Source organism: Corylus avellana, chromosome 5 (genome assembly GCF_965113065.1).
Source record: "Corylus avellana chromosome 5, dhCorAvel1.hap1.2, whole genome shotgun sequence".
In the NCBI taxonomy this organism is placed as follows: domain Eukaryota; kingdom Viridiplantae; phylum Streptophyta; class Magnoliopsida; order Fagales; family Betulaceae; genus Corylus; species Corylus avellana.
In genome coordinates this window covers 14,562,483-14,575,808 of record NC_142494.1, presented here as the reverse complement: position 1 = coordinate 14,575,808, position 13,326 = coordinate 14,562,483, and the positions used below count along the sequence as shown (strand labels likewise).

At 38.1% G+C, this 13,326-nt stretch overlaps 1 protein-coding gene across 1 annotated transcript; it reads left to right on the top strand.

Annotated features, from left to right (window-relative positions):
- The first annotated feature begins 11,694 nt into the window (after nt 1-11,694).
- HVA22F (HVA22-like protein F) lies at nt 11,695-12,848 on the top strand. The gene is made up of 5 exons (XM_059596545.2): nt 11,695-11,784; nt 12,068-12,094; nt 12,190-12,312; nt 12,415-12,670; nt 12,767-12,848. The coding sequence occupies exons 1-5, from the start codon at nt 11,738-11,740 to the stop codon at nt 12,791-12,793; spliced, it is 480 nt and encodes a 159-aa protein (XP_059452528.1). The 5' UTR covers nt 11,695-11,737; the 3' UTR covers nt 12,794-12,848.
- The last annotated feature ends 478 nt before the right edge of the window (nt 12,849-13,326 follow it).

The following is a 13,326-nucleotide window of genomic DNA, read 5'->3' as shown; positions in this document are numbered from 1 at the left end:
CCTCCCTATCGCTAACGTGAGCAGAATCATGAAAGAAGGCATTGTTGGCAAACGCCAAGAGCACCAAGGACGCAAAGGAAACGATGCAAGAATGTGTGGGTGGTGGGGGGGGGGGGCTTTTTTGGGAAGAAAGCTATATAAGTGATCATGTGCGAGTCACGTGATCACTTTTTTGTCAGTCAAAATGGGTTTGATTGACGGATAGGTCGAATTGAAAATCGCCTCAAACTTTGGGGGGTAAAATGTAATTTTTCATATATATATATTCATATATTGAAAGAAGCATCTTTTCTTGTCCCATAGTTGGTCATATTTCTAGCCTTGGGGTAAAGTTGAATACCCAGGCCCATTTCAGCCATTTGTTGGTTCTTTTCTTAGCCTATAGTTGGCCTTATTTCTGGCATTGTGATACAGTTTAAAGACTCATGCCTATTTAAGCCCTTTGTTAGCTCTTTTCTCTTCTCCCATAATTGGTCCAAATTTTCTGGCCTTGTTGTAAGGTTTAAAGACCTAGGCCCAACTAAGGCCCATAGTAGGCCACTCTTCAAAAAAAAAAAGGAAGGGGTTCTTGTTGACTCTAATTTTTATTTTTTATATTAATGTAACAAACTAAAGGTTGCTCCTACCCCCATCAGTTTGCACAGGGTGTTGAAGCTATACCTCATGATGCTTCTTACGACACATCGTGTGCTTTTCAAGACAACATAGTTGACTTTCAAACTCAGCACAGCCTCCTTCGGTCCATGATTCATGCATCCTTGTCTTGTGCTACCACATGAACTCCTAATCACAAGACTGTTGCAACCTGGATTCTAGCTTGATCACATGGCTGCTGCAAGTGCTTCTCAGCCTAAGATAGAAGTTCCATCCTTTTTCCTTTCTTAGTATATATCTATTGTATTCCTTAGCTCTTCCTTGTATCTCTAGATGTAAGACTTTCCTTTTACGTTTCTTATTTTCCTTGTAAAAGCACAATGCCTTGATGGCTATATATAAGAAGATTTCACAAACTTTTCTAAATTTACATGGAATGAGAGCCTTAAAAAATGACCAGTGTCGTCATTTTCCACAAAAATCTTCTCACAGCTTTTGTGGGACTTTTTCTCAAACACCTTATCTTCACCTATGTTGCTCCATCCACACCAAAAATTAATCCAATTCCCCTAAATGCTCAAAACCATCACATGCCAAGCAGATGTGCCCAGCTAGTGAATCGATGGTGCTCGAGGAGATGCATGCTCTTTTCTGCCCTTTTAGTTGGCCATCACTTTATTCCCAGCCAACTGAATCGATTCTCTCTCTCTCTCTCTCTTTATTTTTATTTTTTCTGCTTAAAGTTTCTAACTTCATCACATGTTGAAGCAGGTGGCCACGTGCATCTTCAATGAGTTGTGGAGCATTTCTATTTATCTTGCTTCCTCTTCCTTGGCCTTAATAAGGACATGCAACAAGTCCTTTTAAGAGCTCTTTTGAATGAAGGATTTGATCAGTGTCTAAGAGCCATATATTTGGCCATTATTAGCTTTTCGTATTTTGCGATGAATTCTGATCGTCCATTGGTGGTTTTGCAGCGAGATTCAACACCCTATTTGGTGTTTGTGGTGAGATCCAACTGTCCCTTGGTGTTTTGTAATGAGATCTAACTACCCGTTGGAGTTTAAAGACGAGATCCAGCCACCCCTTTGTGTTTTGCAGTGAAATTCGACCACCTCTGGTGAGTTATAGTGAGATTCAACTGACCTGTCAATTTTATTTTATTTTTATTATTTTTTCATTTTCAGACAAACTAAAGTTAGTTTTTCCCATCAATTTGCAGGAGGGTGTTAAGATGATAAATGTCTACAGCATTTACCCCATAATTCATGCATGAATAGCAGCTACAACAGATCCATAATTTAAGCTCCCAGGTTTCACTCTTAAGGGATGCAACCTCCACATCCGTGTTTTCCTTGTGACAACCATTGTCATCTAACCTTTTGTATTTGCTTTAGTTTGTTCCGCTCTGTATAACACAATGTCTTCCCTCACTGTATGTATCACACATAATGTTTCACTTTTATTTCTTTTTCACATCTATATACATTTCTCTCTTGTAACCAAATAACTTGGAATAGAAACATGCAAGATGTAGCCTTCTATTTTATCTACTTGTTCTTCTCCCTCTTCCCTTTCTCTCTTATCTTTCAGGTTTGAAGACCCAAACCTTTGCCAAAAAAAAAAAAAATTGTTTCTTGCGATACAAATTGATGGCAGGTCCTCCCATCAGTTTGCGAGAGGTTGTTAATAGGTGAATCTTAACAAGTCCTAACAAGTCAGCAATCCCATGATTCAAGGTCAATGTTTCATTCCTCACAGCTGTAGTCTCCATGTTTTGTGCAACAACAGTTGCAGCTGCCTGATGTCTTCTCATTTACTTATGTGCTTTACTCTGTCTTTTTTTGTATCACACGCATGTGGTCTTTCTCCTTAGAGCTTTGCCATCTTTACACCCTTTGTAATCTCTTGTTCTCTTTTTGGTTATAAATATGAATGAAGTATACTGCTTTGGTCAAGGAAACTAAATTAGCGCTTCTATAAATTTACATGGTATCAAAGCAATTTAGTTAACACCTTACGATCTTGGCTCTCCTTCCTTTGATTGTTGCACAACCTGAGTGGGATATGCTCACACGGGCAGTGCCTTGTTGCAGCCTTATGCCAATATCATCTTCTTCCTCTTCTGGTAGCTTTGTTTAGATTTTTGGGTTAACTACTTTATTAGTACCTCGGTTTACATGCTTCTTTTTTCCCCCTATATTTTCAAAATAGCCAAATGTGATACCTGACCTATGGAAAAATGCAAAATCAATACCTCGTTAGTTTCCGTCAGTCTAAATTAACGAAATTCCATGTCATCGACACATCACTCTGTACGCCCAACATTTGTCCCTGGTTCCACGTTGGACATGATTTCTCCTCACCTTCTGGCCACATCATCTATATCTTTCCTCCTCCTTCTTCAAACTCGAGCTCCCTACCATAGGTACTCCTAAATTGCATGAACCCTAGAATCAAGCTCCACAGTCAATTCTTCCACTACTACCCGAATCGAGCTTAAATCAGACTCATGCGTACGTAGGGGAATTTTGTTCCGTATGTTCCTTTCCTTCTTCTTCTTCAACCTAGAGTTACACACCTAGTTATCCCCAAATGACCTGAACCATAAAATTGAGCTTAAATCGTTTGTCCCCAACTCGAGCTTCAAACTAGTTTGCAAACCCACACATAAGGGGTCTTGAACTGCCTTCCATCCATTGACCGTGGGAACTCGCACTAGAAGGCACGGAGAAGAAAATATCATCAAGTTGAGTACATGTATTGTGACGTCCCACATCATCTAGGTATGGAGATGAGGATGTGCTTAAATGTATACTACACCCTTAATGACAACAACGCGTTTTAAAGTTGTGATAGTCATGATCCCATCAGAACTCCGCAGTTACTCATGCTTCTGTTAGAGTAGTACCAGAATTGGTGACCTTCTAGGAAGTCTGGTTTGGGGAAACCAAAAGCGGACAATATTGTGTGTCATTAAGGTGGGGTGTTACAAATGGTATCAGAGCCATTGCCCAGTTCGAGATAAGGGGAGCGTGCACAGGCCTATGAAGATCGCTAGCGAGCACTCGCTGGGACGGACGCCAAGAATGGGCTAATCCCATGAGGGTCGCCAGCATGGACGCTGGGTCCTAAGAAAGGGTGATTGTGATGTCCCACATCACCTAGGTATAGAGATGAGGATGTGCTTAAATGTATACTACACCTTTAATGACAATAGCATGTTTTAAAGCAGTGATGATCATGATCCCATCAGAACTCTGCAGTTAAGCGTGCTTCTACTAGAGTAGTACCAGGATGGGTGACCTCTTGGGATGTCTGGTTTGGGAAAGCCAAAAACGGACAATATTGTGTGTCATTAAGGTGGGGTGTTACAGGTATCCAAAGGATAGGAATCTTCTCTCGACTTGGACACGGTATCTACTCAAACTCAAACCACAATTTTTCTTGGTTTTTTTGGTGAATACGGTACCCAAATTAAGCTAGTGTGCATGCTATTTTTCCAAGGAGCAGATAAAGTCATCATCTGGATCTGGGTCTACTTCAGTGGACTGTACTCAGATGTCCTGTATTTGTTATTACTCTTTACCTACACCTTTGAAGACATCCTAGACTCTAGAAAGCCTTGGAAGAAGATTTTGGGGTTGTGCTACCTATGATTCTAACGTGAGTAGTTTCATTGCACCACAAATCTATACATTTTTACATCGAAATTGATATTTTCAAAATTGAAGTGAATAACATGAAGTGAGTGTACTGGTTTGATTGATATTTTATGTATATGTAAAGAAAAGCAGCATGCCAATTTTTTAAATGGATGGACAAACCAATTTGTGAAAGGGGTATGAAAGTTATTCTTACGTTGTTGGATAAGGTAAAAGAGCTTGAGAATGAAAATTGTCAATATTTGGCAATGGTGAAACACCTTGAGACTGAATGTGATGACCTTGAGACTAAACGTGATAGCTACATTGCAAGGGTGAATCAACTAGAGAAGGACGATGATAGACAATAGGAAATGCTTACCTACTTAGAAAAGGAGAAGGATATGTATAGGGCAAGAGACAAATTTTGCATGTTTGGTTTATTGGTGTCATGGTTAATAATAGTGTTGATTGATATTATTGCACTAAGTAAATGAGTGTTTTGCAATGTTGTATTTATGTAAGTGATGAGTTATAGACTTGTAATGTAATGTATGCACAATGGGTAGGCAAGTTGTACAACTTAATCAACACCAAATTATGTACATTCCAAAATGTGACCATGATTTGACCAAATCATGTACATTCCAAATATGACCATAATTTGCATCACCAACTGTCAAGTTGTATAACATGTTGGTATACCAATTTGGACCATTTTGTATACCTATTTGGACCATTTTGCATACATAAAAAAAAAAAAAAAAAAAAAAACATATAATCTATCCACAAATATGTCACAATGCATATTTGTCACAAATTCCACTAAAAATTATCATTCCACAAAACTGTATGTAATCCATCCACAAATATGTCACAATGCATATTTATCACAAATTCCACTATAAATCATCATTCCACAAAACAGTAATGCAATCCATCCACAAATGTCACAATGCATATTTGTCACAAATTCCACAAAACAGTACTTTCATTAGTCCATCCAAATATGCCGCAAACTACCATTAACCCACATTGTGACAAAAAAAAAAAAAAAAAAAAAAAGCATAAGGGGGCATATTTAAAATACAAAAACATTTTAACTCATCTTTTGTACAAAAGTTACATAATATTCATACAATCCTTATTGTGTTGCTCTGAATTGTGTTAAATGTGGATGAGGTTGGTGTTGCCCCACTGGTTATGATGGCCTAACCTGCATCAACATAGGCAATACAATTAACACTATGCACACAAATTAACACTATATGCAGTCCAATCTGCTACACAACAAAGGAAATGAAGGAACTCACCATTGATTGTGGCCTAGCCGACTTCCTACTCTCTTGTTTGATGGAACTCCTACTTTGTTCACTTGAGATGGAAGATGGTTGGGGTATGTCAGTTGGATGCATTGTCTGTGAGGTACCTCCCTGTCGTACCATATATTAAAAAAAACATCAATATGAAAAATATTAACGATATCAAATTTCAAATTACCCTATAATATTATGTATAAACTCACCTCAGTGTTAGTGTTTGGCTTTGTCTTTTTAACCTTCTTTGGCCATATCTTCCTATTTGGATTCTATGGTTGGGTGCATCCCCTAGTGTTGTGGCCTAGCTGATTGCAGTTTCCACATCGTACATCATACCCCTTTCGACTAACCTTAACACTTTCATCATCCTCATTTTCATCAGCTCCTCTTTTCCTCACCTTTTTCGGCTTACCTCGTTGTTTTTTGCGTAAAGGTGGCAGTGTGGGTTCCACATCATTTCCAACATCCCAATCTTTAGGGCCAGGCATCGGCTCAATGCTATATGTGTATGACTTCTTATATGTATCCGTTGAGTACCACTCACTTACATACATCTCTCAAGTTTTTCCTATTTATGTAAATTGCACAGCAAGCATGAAAGCATGGAATCCCATTCAACTGCCACCTACCACATCCACTGGTTCTCACTTTCAATTTGACAATCTTCCTAGCCTCATGACTGTGGTCAACCTCAAATGTCAAGTCGTTACTCCAATGGGAGATGTAATTCCTAGTATCTGACTTATTCTTCTCTAACTTCTTAATAATCTTAGGGCATATACTATTGGTTGACATTTCTTCACTATTTCTGTTTTGGCTAATTTGAGTCATCAATTGCTGCCTTATCATCTCCATGCCAGTAAGAAGGGCTAATCTCTAGCTTCAAGTACTCATGCATGAAGAGTCTTGGCCATATTATTTAAAAGTATGTCACTGTAACTGTCTAGCCTGAAAGCATGCCTTGACCACATCTTTGGGTCCACCTTCTCGATGTAATCATGGGCTACAGTATCCATTCCTTTTATCACAGAGATGTAGTACTTGAATTGATTTTAATTTGCTGCTCGAGCTGCACCCTATAATGCATCCTTGTATGCTTTGCCTTTGTAACCCTTGTTCTTGAAGTTTGCATTCAAATGTCTAACATATAATCTGTGCTACACATCAGGCATCAGATACTCATGGCTTCCATTAGACCCTATGTAAAAAGAGAACAATGTTATTCAAATGTTGTCACAAATGTTAAATATTCATTGGATTATGATGTCAGGTTGTTACCTTTTGTCTATCGGACGTAAATGACCATGTATGAGCTTGGATTCTCAATATCCTCCAACAAAGTGTTTAAAAACCATGTCCATGTAGCTCTATTTTCAGACTCACATATAGCATATGCTATTGGGAAGATGTCATCATTCCCATCCCGTGCAATGGTAGCATGTAGCTGCTGCCCACCATAACAATCTTTCATAAAGCAGGTGTTCACACATATCATTGGCCTACAACCAATCAAGAAACCCCGCTTACAAGCAGCTACAGAAAAATAAATCCTTTGGAAGAATAACCCATCTCTTTGTATGTAAGCTGAGCTACTGGGATTCTACTTACGTATTGCATTACTATAAGTCTATATGCTCTTGTAAGTTTGTAGTGCTCATCATGTGACCCGATTAGCAACTTCGATGCCAATCTTTTGGCATGGTGGCATTGTAGTAAAGTCATCTCCACATTGTAATCCATTTGAATTTCCTCTTTCAACGCACTAGCCTTCCAATTAGCTTGATCTCTAAAGCTGTCAATGTATCGGTTTGCTGCCCACTTGATTGATGCTCTCTTTTATTATACTAATGACTTCCACAGTGATGAACATTCTTTAATGTCTTTATTTGGAAGTATTTCGTATCACTCTTCCATGACGCATATACTCTCCATCAACATTTTTTCTTACAATGGGGCTGAAACACGCTTTTTCTCGTTATGCACATAGGTGTAATTGAAGGAATTCTATACTGCATACAGCTGTAGTGCCTCTTTAAACTGAGGTGGGTTTGTAAATAACTGTCCCACATATATTTCAACCTTCTCTTTAAGGTCATGCACTCCCTACTATTCCGAATACTTCATTCCTCTTTTTTTTATTGTACCTTCATCTTCCTCTTCTTCACTTTCTAAGCTGCATGATTCTGGACTTTCAACACCCTCTTCATTTGCCTGTTTGAATTTACCATTTCTAGTGTTAATCTCCTCCTTCGTTGATGATGATACACCCCATGGTTGGAACCACTTGGTTGCAGCCTGTAGAACTTCTTCACATTTGGGATTGACATAAATGTCATCCTCTCCATCAGTCACTTCAAAATCACTTGATGGAAGTGGAATCTCTACTTCATCATGTTCATCTTCTTCATCTCCATATCCTTTGGTCTGCCTGGCTGCGGACTGCCTGGTCTATTGGGTTGTCGACTGCCTGGCTTTGGTCTGCATATTCTCCTTTTCTATATCTCTTTGGCAGTTTGCTCCATCTTCTCTTTTTCTATCCCCTTGGTTGTTTGCTCTATCTTATCTTTTTTTATCTCCTTGGCAGTTCGCTGCTTCTTTTGTTTGCTTATCTCATTCAGAGTTTGCTCATCCTTCTTTCTTTTGATCTCCTTGATAAGCACATCTTCATGCCCATGCTTATCCCCACAATCCCCAAACCCATCTCCATATCCTTTTTCGCCATAACTATTTGTATAACCTACTGGAACTCCAACAATGGCCCAACTGTGTTCATCTCCTACTTTTTCACCATCTTCTCCATCCTTTTTTATTTCATCTCCTTCCTTTTCACCATCTTGTCCATCTCCTTTTTTTGTATCATTGACTGGAACTTCAACAATGGCCCAACTATGTTCACCAACTCCAACTCCATCTTTTTCTACAACTCCATCTCTTTGTTCTTTAACTTCTCCAACTCCATCCTTTTTTAGTTCATCAACTGGGGCAGGTTCATCATGATCTACAAACACATGAAAGTCTTTGGACTCATACTCAACCACCCTAAACATCTCTTGGATATGATTTCTCCTTGTAAGTCCAGGAATTTCTCCATTATCACCAACCTTGTAGTAGAGAGCATGCGCCTTGTTATATTGATAACCCAGGTACATTTCCACTATGTTTGTAATATCTGAGTAGCCTAACACAACAAGATCTAAATCAGGAAAACTCATCACTTTCCCCCCTACATACTCCATACGTGGTCTAAAAAATGAACCATAATGGTGAATAATCAAATCAATGGTTCTTGTAAGTGGTGCTCCCGCACAACAAAATAATGGACATGTTTAGGGTTTAGGACATGTGAGAAGACACATACAGACCTATGTAGAAAACTCTATCATGCACATTGGCCCCCACCCACCAAACAAGCCCACATTACAACAGCAACAATAAAGATGTCTTCAAAAGCAGACAAATTCAAACAATAAGCCATTCACAACCAACACAACAATCATATATTAAAGTTTCCATTGTAAAAAGGTGAGAACTTTATACTTGGCTTCACAGCAGACAACAGACAAAAAATAGGAAGTCATAAAAGTGATTGCAAAGTCTCAAACCCATATGCTAAATAGTACTAAAAAAACAGCCAATCAGTTGGGGATTTAGTTCAACAAAGCAAAAGTATCAACATTTTAAACTTTACTTTGCTTACATCATTGCAAAAGTACATACCTTGACCTTTCCGATTTCTCCGAGGTGGTCTCATTTTACTCCTCCTGCGTACAATGTCTCCGCCAACATGCTCAAATCAGGACCATGCTGTAAAGTATATTTCTTGCCCGAAATTGACCCACTCCACTGATGATCCTCCCCCAACTCAAACCCAAAGTCCCGACAGACAAATCCGATACTACAAGTCCAGACCCAAATCCATACAAAACCAAAATACTTCCACTTGAAAGCCAAATCCAGACCGACACGAGAACCCAACAGTCGCAATCGCAGAAAAATTGGGGGGGGGGGGGGGGGAAGGTTTATTTTGAACCCTAGGTGAACGAACTGGAAAAATGGGTTTAGGGGGAACACTTCAATTTTTTTTATTTCTTTTTTTTGTTTAATGTTTCTACTGATGTGGATTTACACGTAATTACATTTTGCATTTTTTTTTAATATCATAGTCGACACGTGTTGCGATATTACTGGAAATTACGTGGAATTCCGTTAATTTGGACTGACAGACACTAACAGAAGTATCGATTTTGCATTTTTCCATAGGTCAGGTATCACATTTAGCTGTTTTGAAACATAGGGGAAAAAAAATAAAAACATGTAAACTGAGGTACTAATAAAGTAGTTAACCTTAGATTTTTTTTTTAGGTCAAACACTTCATAGCTACAACCATGGTCTCCTCCTCCTCTACGTTTGTTGTCAACCCCACAAACACCTACTCCACAACCCTGTCAACACCGATTGCCCCAACAGCTGCCCACTTACCATCAAGCAACCCAAGATCCCCTTGATTAGCTTCCCCAACCAGGCACTGATCATCCTCATAGTGGTCCCACTGTTGCTGTCCACATTTGGCGCCAACATCATCTAATACGTGGCCTATCCACCATCAACTCCTTCTCCAATGTGGGAGATCCCTTTTTCTTGCTTTGCATCCCATCACACAACTGGCTTGTAGAAGCCATTCTTCTCTTTTCTTCTTGCAAGAGGCATGCTGCCTATCACTTATCTTTTATTCTCACACAAAGAGGCATGTTGCCCACATGAGTTGCACTGCATCTTGCAATGTGAGGTGCACAATTTATTGGTGGGGTACAACTGGTCTAGTAAGTTGTGTTCCATATAAAAAAAAAAAAAAAAAAAAAAATGGAAGAAGCATCTTTTCTTAGCCCATAGTTGGTCATATTTCTGGCCTTGAGGCAAAGTTCAATAGCTAGGCCCATTTCAACCATTTGTTGGCTCTTTTCTTGGCCCATAGTTGGCTTTATTTTTGGCATTGTGGTAAAGCCTATTTAAGCCCTATGTTGGCTCTTTTCTCTTCGTCCATAGTTGGCCCAAATTTTTGGCTTGGTTTAAAGACCCTAGCCCAATTAAGGCCTATAGTTGGCCACTCTTCAAAAAAAAAAAAAAGGTCTCTTAGTGACTCATTCTTTATTTATTTATTAATGTAACAAACTGAAAGTTGCTCCTGTCCACTTCAATTTGGAGTTGGGTGATGCTTCGCATGACATCTCATTTGCTTCTCAAGACAATATAGCTGACTCTCAAACTCAGCACAACCACCCTCAGTCTTTAATTGTCTTGTGCTGCCACATGAGCTCTGAATCACAAGACTAGACTGCTGCAGCCTGGATTCGAGCTTGATCACATGGCTGCTACGACTGCTTCTCAGTCTTAGATAGAAGTTTCATCTTTTTTTCCTTTCTTAGCATTATATCTATTGTATTCCCTAGATGTAAGACATTCCTATTATGTTTCTTATTTTCCATGTGAAAGCACCAAGCCGGCCTTGATGGCTATATATAAGAAGAAAAAAGCAACGACCCAGACTGATTTCACCAACTTCTCTAAATTTACGGTAACAAACATGATCATAAAGTGAAGGATGCTATACATTGATCAAAAAGGGAGTTGGCGGGTCAACTCTAAATAGTAAGCGTGCAGCATGTATAAAGCATCTGATTCTAGTTGAGCTTTTATTTATTCAATTATAAAGGTAGGAAATATTCGAAAGATTCATCTACAGTAATATAGGGTTCCTTTCTTCAGTTCCTCGCCTTGCTTTCCAATCTTGTAAATTTCCCACAAACTCTTAAATTTATTGATTCATAGCATGAAAACCTTTACGGTAAGGTGGACAAAACTAAAGGAGAAAGAAAAGTAAGGTACATAGATACCTTTGAGATGTGGATGATAAGGCTTAAAGGCAGGCGGCTACAAACTTTAGCATTTACTCTTCTTTCTTTCCCGCCCTCCTCTCATTGCCTTTCTATATTATTATTATATTTCTTTTTTGCTTCCTTGTGGTTGGAGAAAAGAAGACTTTAGAGTATCCAACAGAAATGCTTTTCTTCGTTTGTCGTCGACCCCACCTTAAAAACTGGCCACATCTCGTATTTTCCATCGAACTCACCAAATATAGTAGCCTTTGTCCATCAACTGAAGAATAGACATTTCATTTCAACATGGGCGTTCTCGGAGCAATTGCCAGACATTTGGACGCAATAGTCGGGTATATATATATATATATAATTGTTCAGAAAGAATCCAAGGAGTTATGCTTCTTTTAATATAGTATTCATTGTTCATGAATGTCATGTCTTTTCTGAAACAAACTGGCTGTCTTAGAACATGTCATATATATATATATATATATATATATATATATATATATATATATATTTATTTATTTATTTATTTATCTATTTAATGATATATATGTTTCTGTTAATTATTAAGTGTTCATGATCATTTACAACAAGTCCTAACCACTTTGATTACATGTTGTGAACCAGGCCTGGAGTGATGCTTCTATTTCCTTTGTAAGTAGAGGAGAAATATATATAATACATTGATATACCAGAAAATTAGTGTAAATGAAGATATTAATGCATGATATATATGAATGAATGAACAGATATTCATCAATGCGAGCAATTGAGAGCCCTACAACCCTAGACGATCAGCAATGGCTAACATACTGGGTCTTATACTCCTTCATAACCCTTTTCGAGCTTTCTTGTTGGAAAGTTCTTGCTTGGTACGTACGCATGCATGTTCATATATATATATATAAATAACACAAGTGATTTTCTTTCTGGGTTTTACATATATAAATATATATGTGATGGGTGACATGCAGGATTCCGATTTGGCCATATATGAAGCTTGTGTTTTGCATGTGGCTGGTGCTGCCAGTATTTAACGGGGCAGCGTATATTTACGAGAGTATTGTGAGGAAGTATGTAAAGAATTTTGGGGGAGTTGTGGGGTTAAATAGTAATTACTCAGAGGACCACAAGAAGGCGCTCCAGATGATGACCCCCGACGCAAGGAAATCCGTAGAGCGTTACATTGATAGACATGGAGCTGATGCTTTCGAACGTGTAATCAAAGCGGTACGTAAGAAAATAATATAATATTAATTTGCAAGCATTCATTCATTCAATCCTGTTTCTTAACCTCTACGTTACGTAAACTAATTGATTTTGCAGGCTGAAAGAGAAGTGAAGAAGAACTGATGATCATCAGAAGAATCGTACGTACGCCACATATATATATATATATATATATATATATATATATATATATATATATATATAAGGGCAATTAATGTATGAGATTCATGTTCTGTAATTGTTGTAAAGAAACGTACAAACTTCGGCTTCATGTGTATATTATTCCCCAAGAAGATGAAAATGGCATTGTTGTTAATTTATGAGAATGATCTTTTGAGATGGAAATAATAAACATCGATCACGCATGACACTTATTGTTTTGTATTTTTTTTAAACGTAGTTGCAGCTATTTGCAAGAAGTTCTGATCTAGGGTTTAAAGAGTGACTTGAAACTTTTCATGATAAGCATATATAAATGACGAATAGGCCTCTAGTTCGAACACCTTGTTTCGGCAAAAGGTTGGAATTTGTTAGTCAAGTATGCTTACAACGGAGAGTTTTAAGGTACTATTTAAATCCTATGGAGCTTGCTGCATATTGATGCAAACAAAGAGACTTATTTTGCATTTTTTTTTTCTTAATTTTTAGTAAGTTTG

Bases quoted from the DNA above. Each gene is read 5' to 3' on its own strand.
- HVA22F (XM_059596545.2), top strand. From the start codon at position 11,738: ATGGGCGTTCTCGGAGCAATTGCCAGACATTTGGACGCAATAGTCGG. The intron at 11,785-12,067 runs GTATATATATAT...GTTGTGAACCAG, and splicing joins CATTTGGACGCAATAGTCGG to GCCTGGAGTGATGCTTCTAT. The intron at 12,313-12,414 runs GTACGTACGCAT...GGTGACATGCAG, and splicing joins TGTTGGAAAGTTCTTGCTTG to GATTCCGATTTGGCCATATA.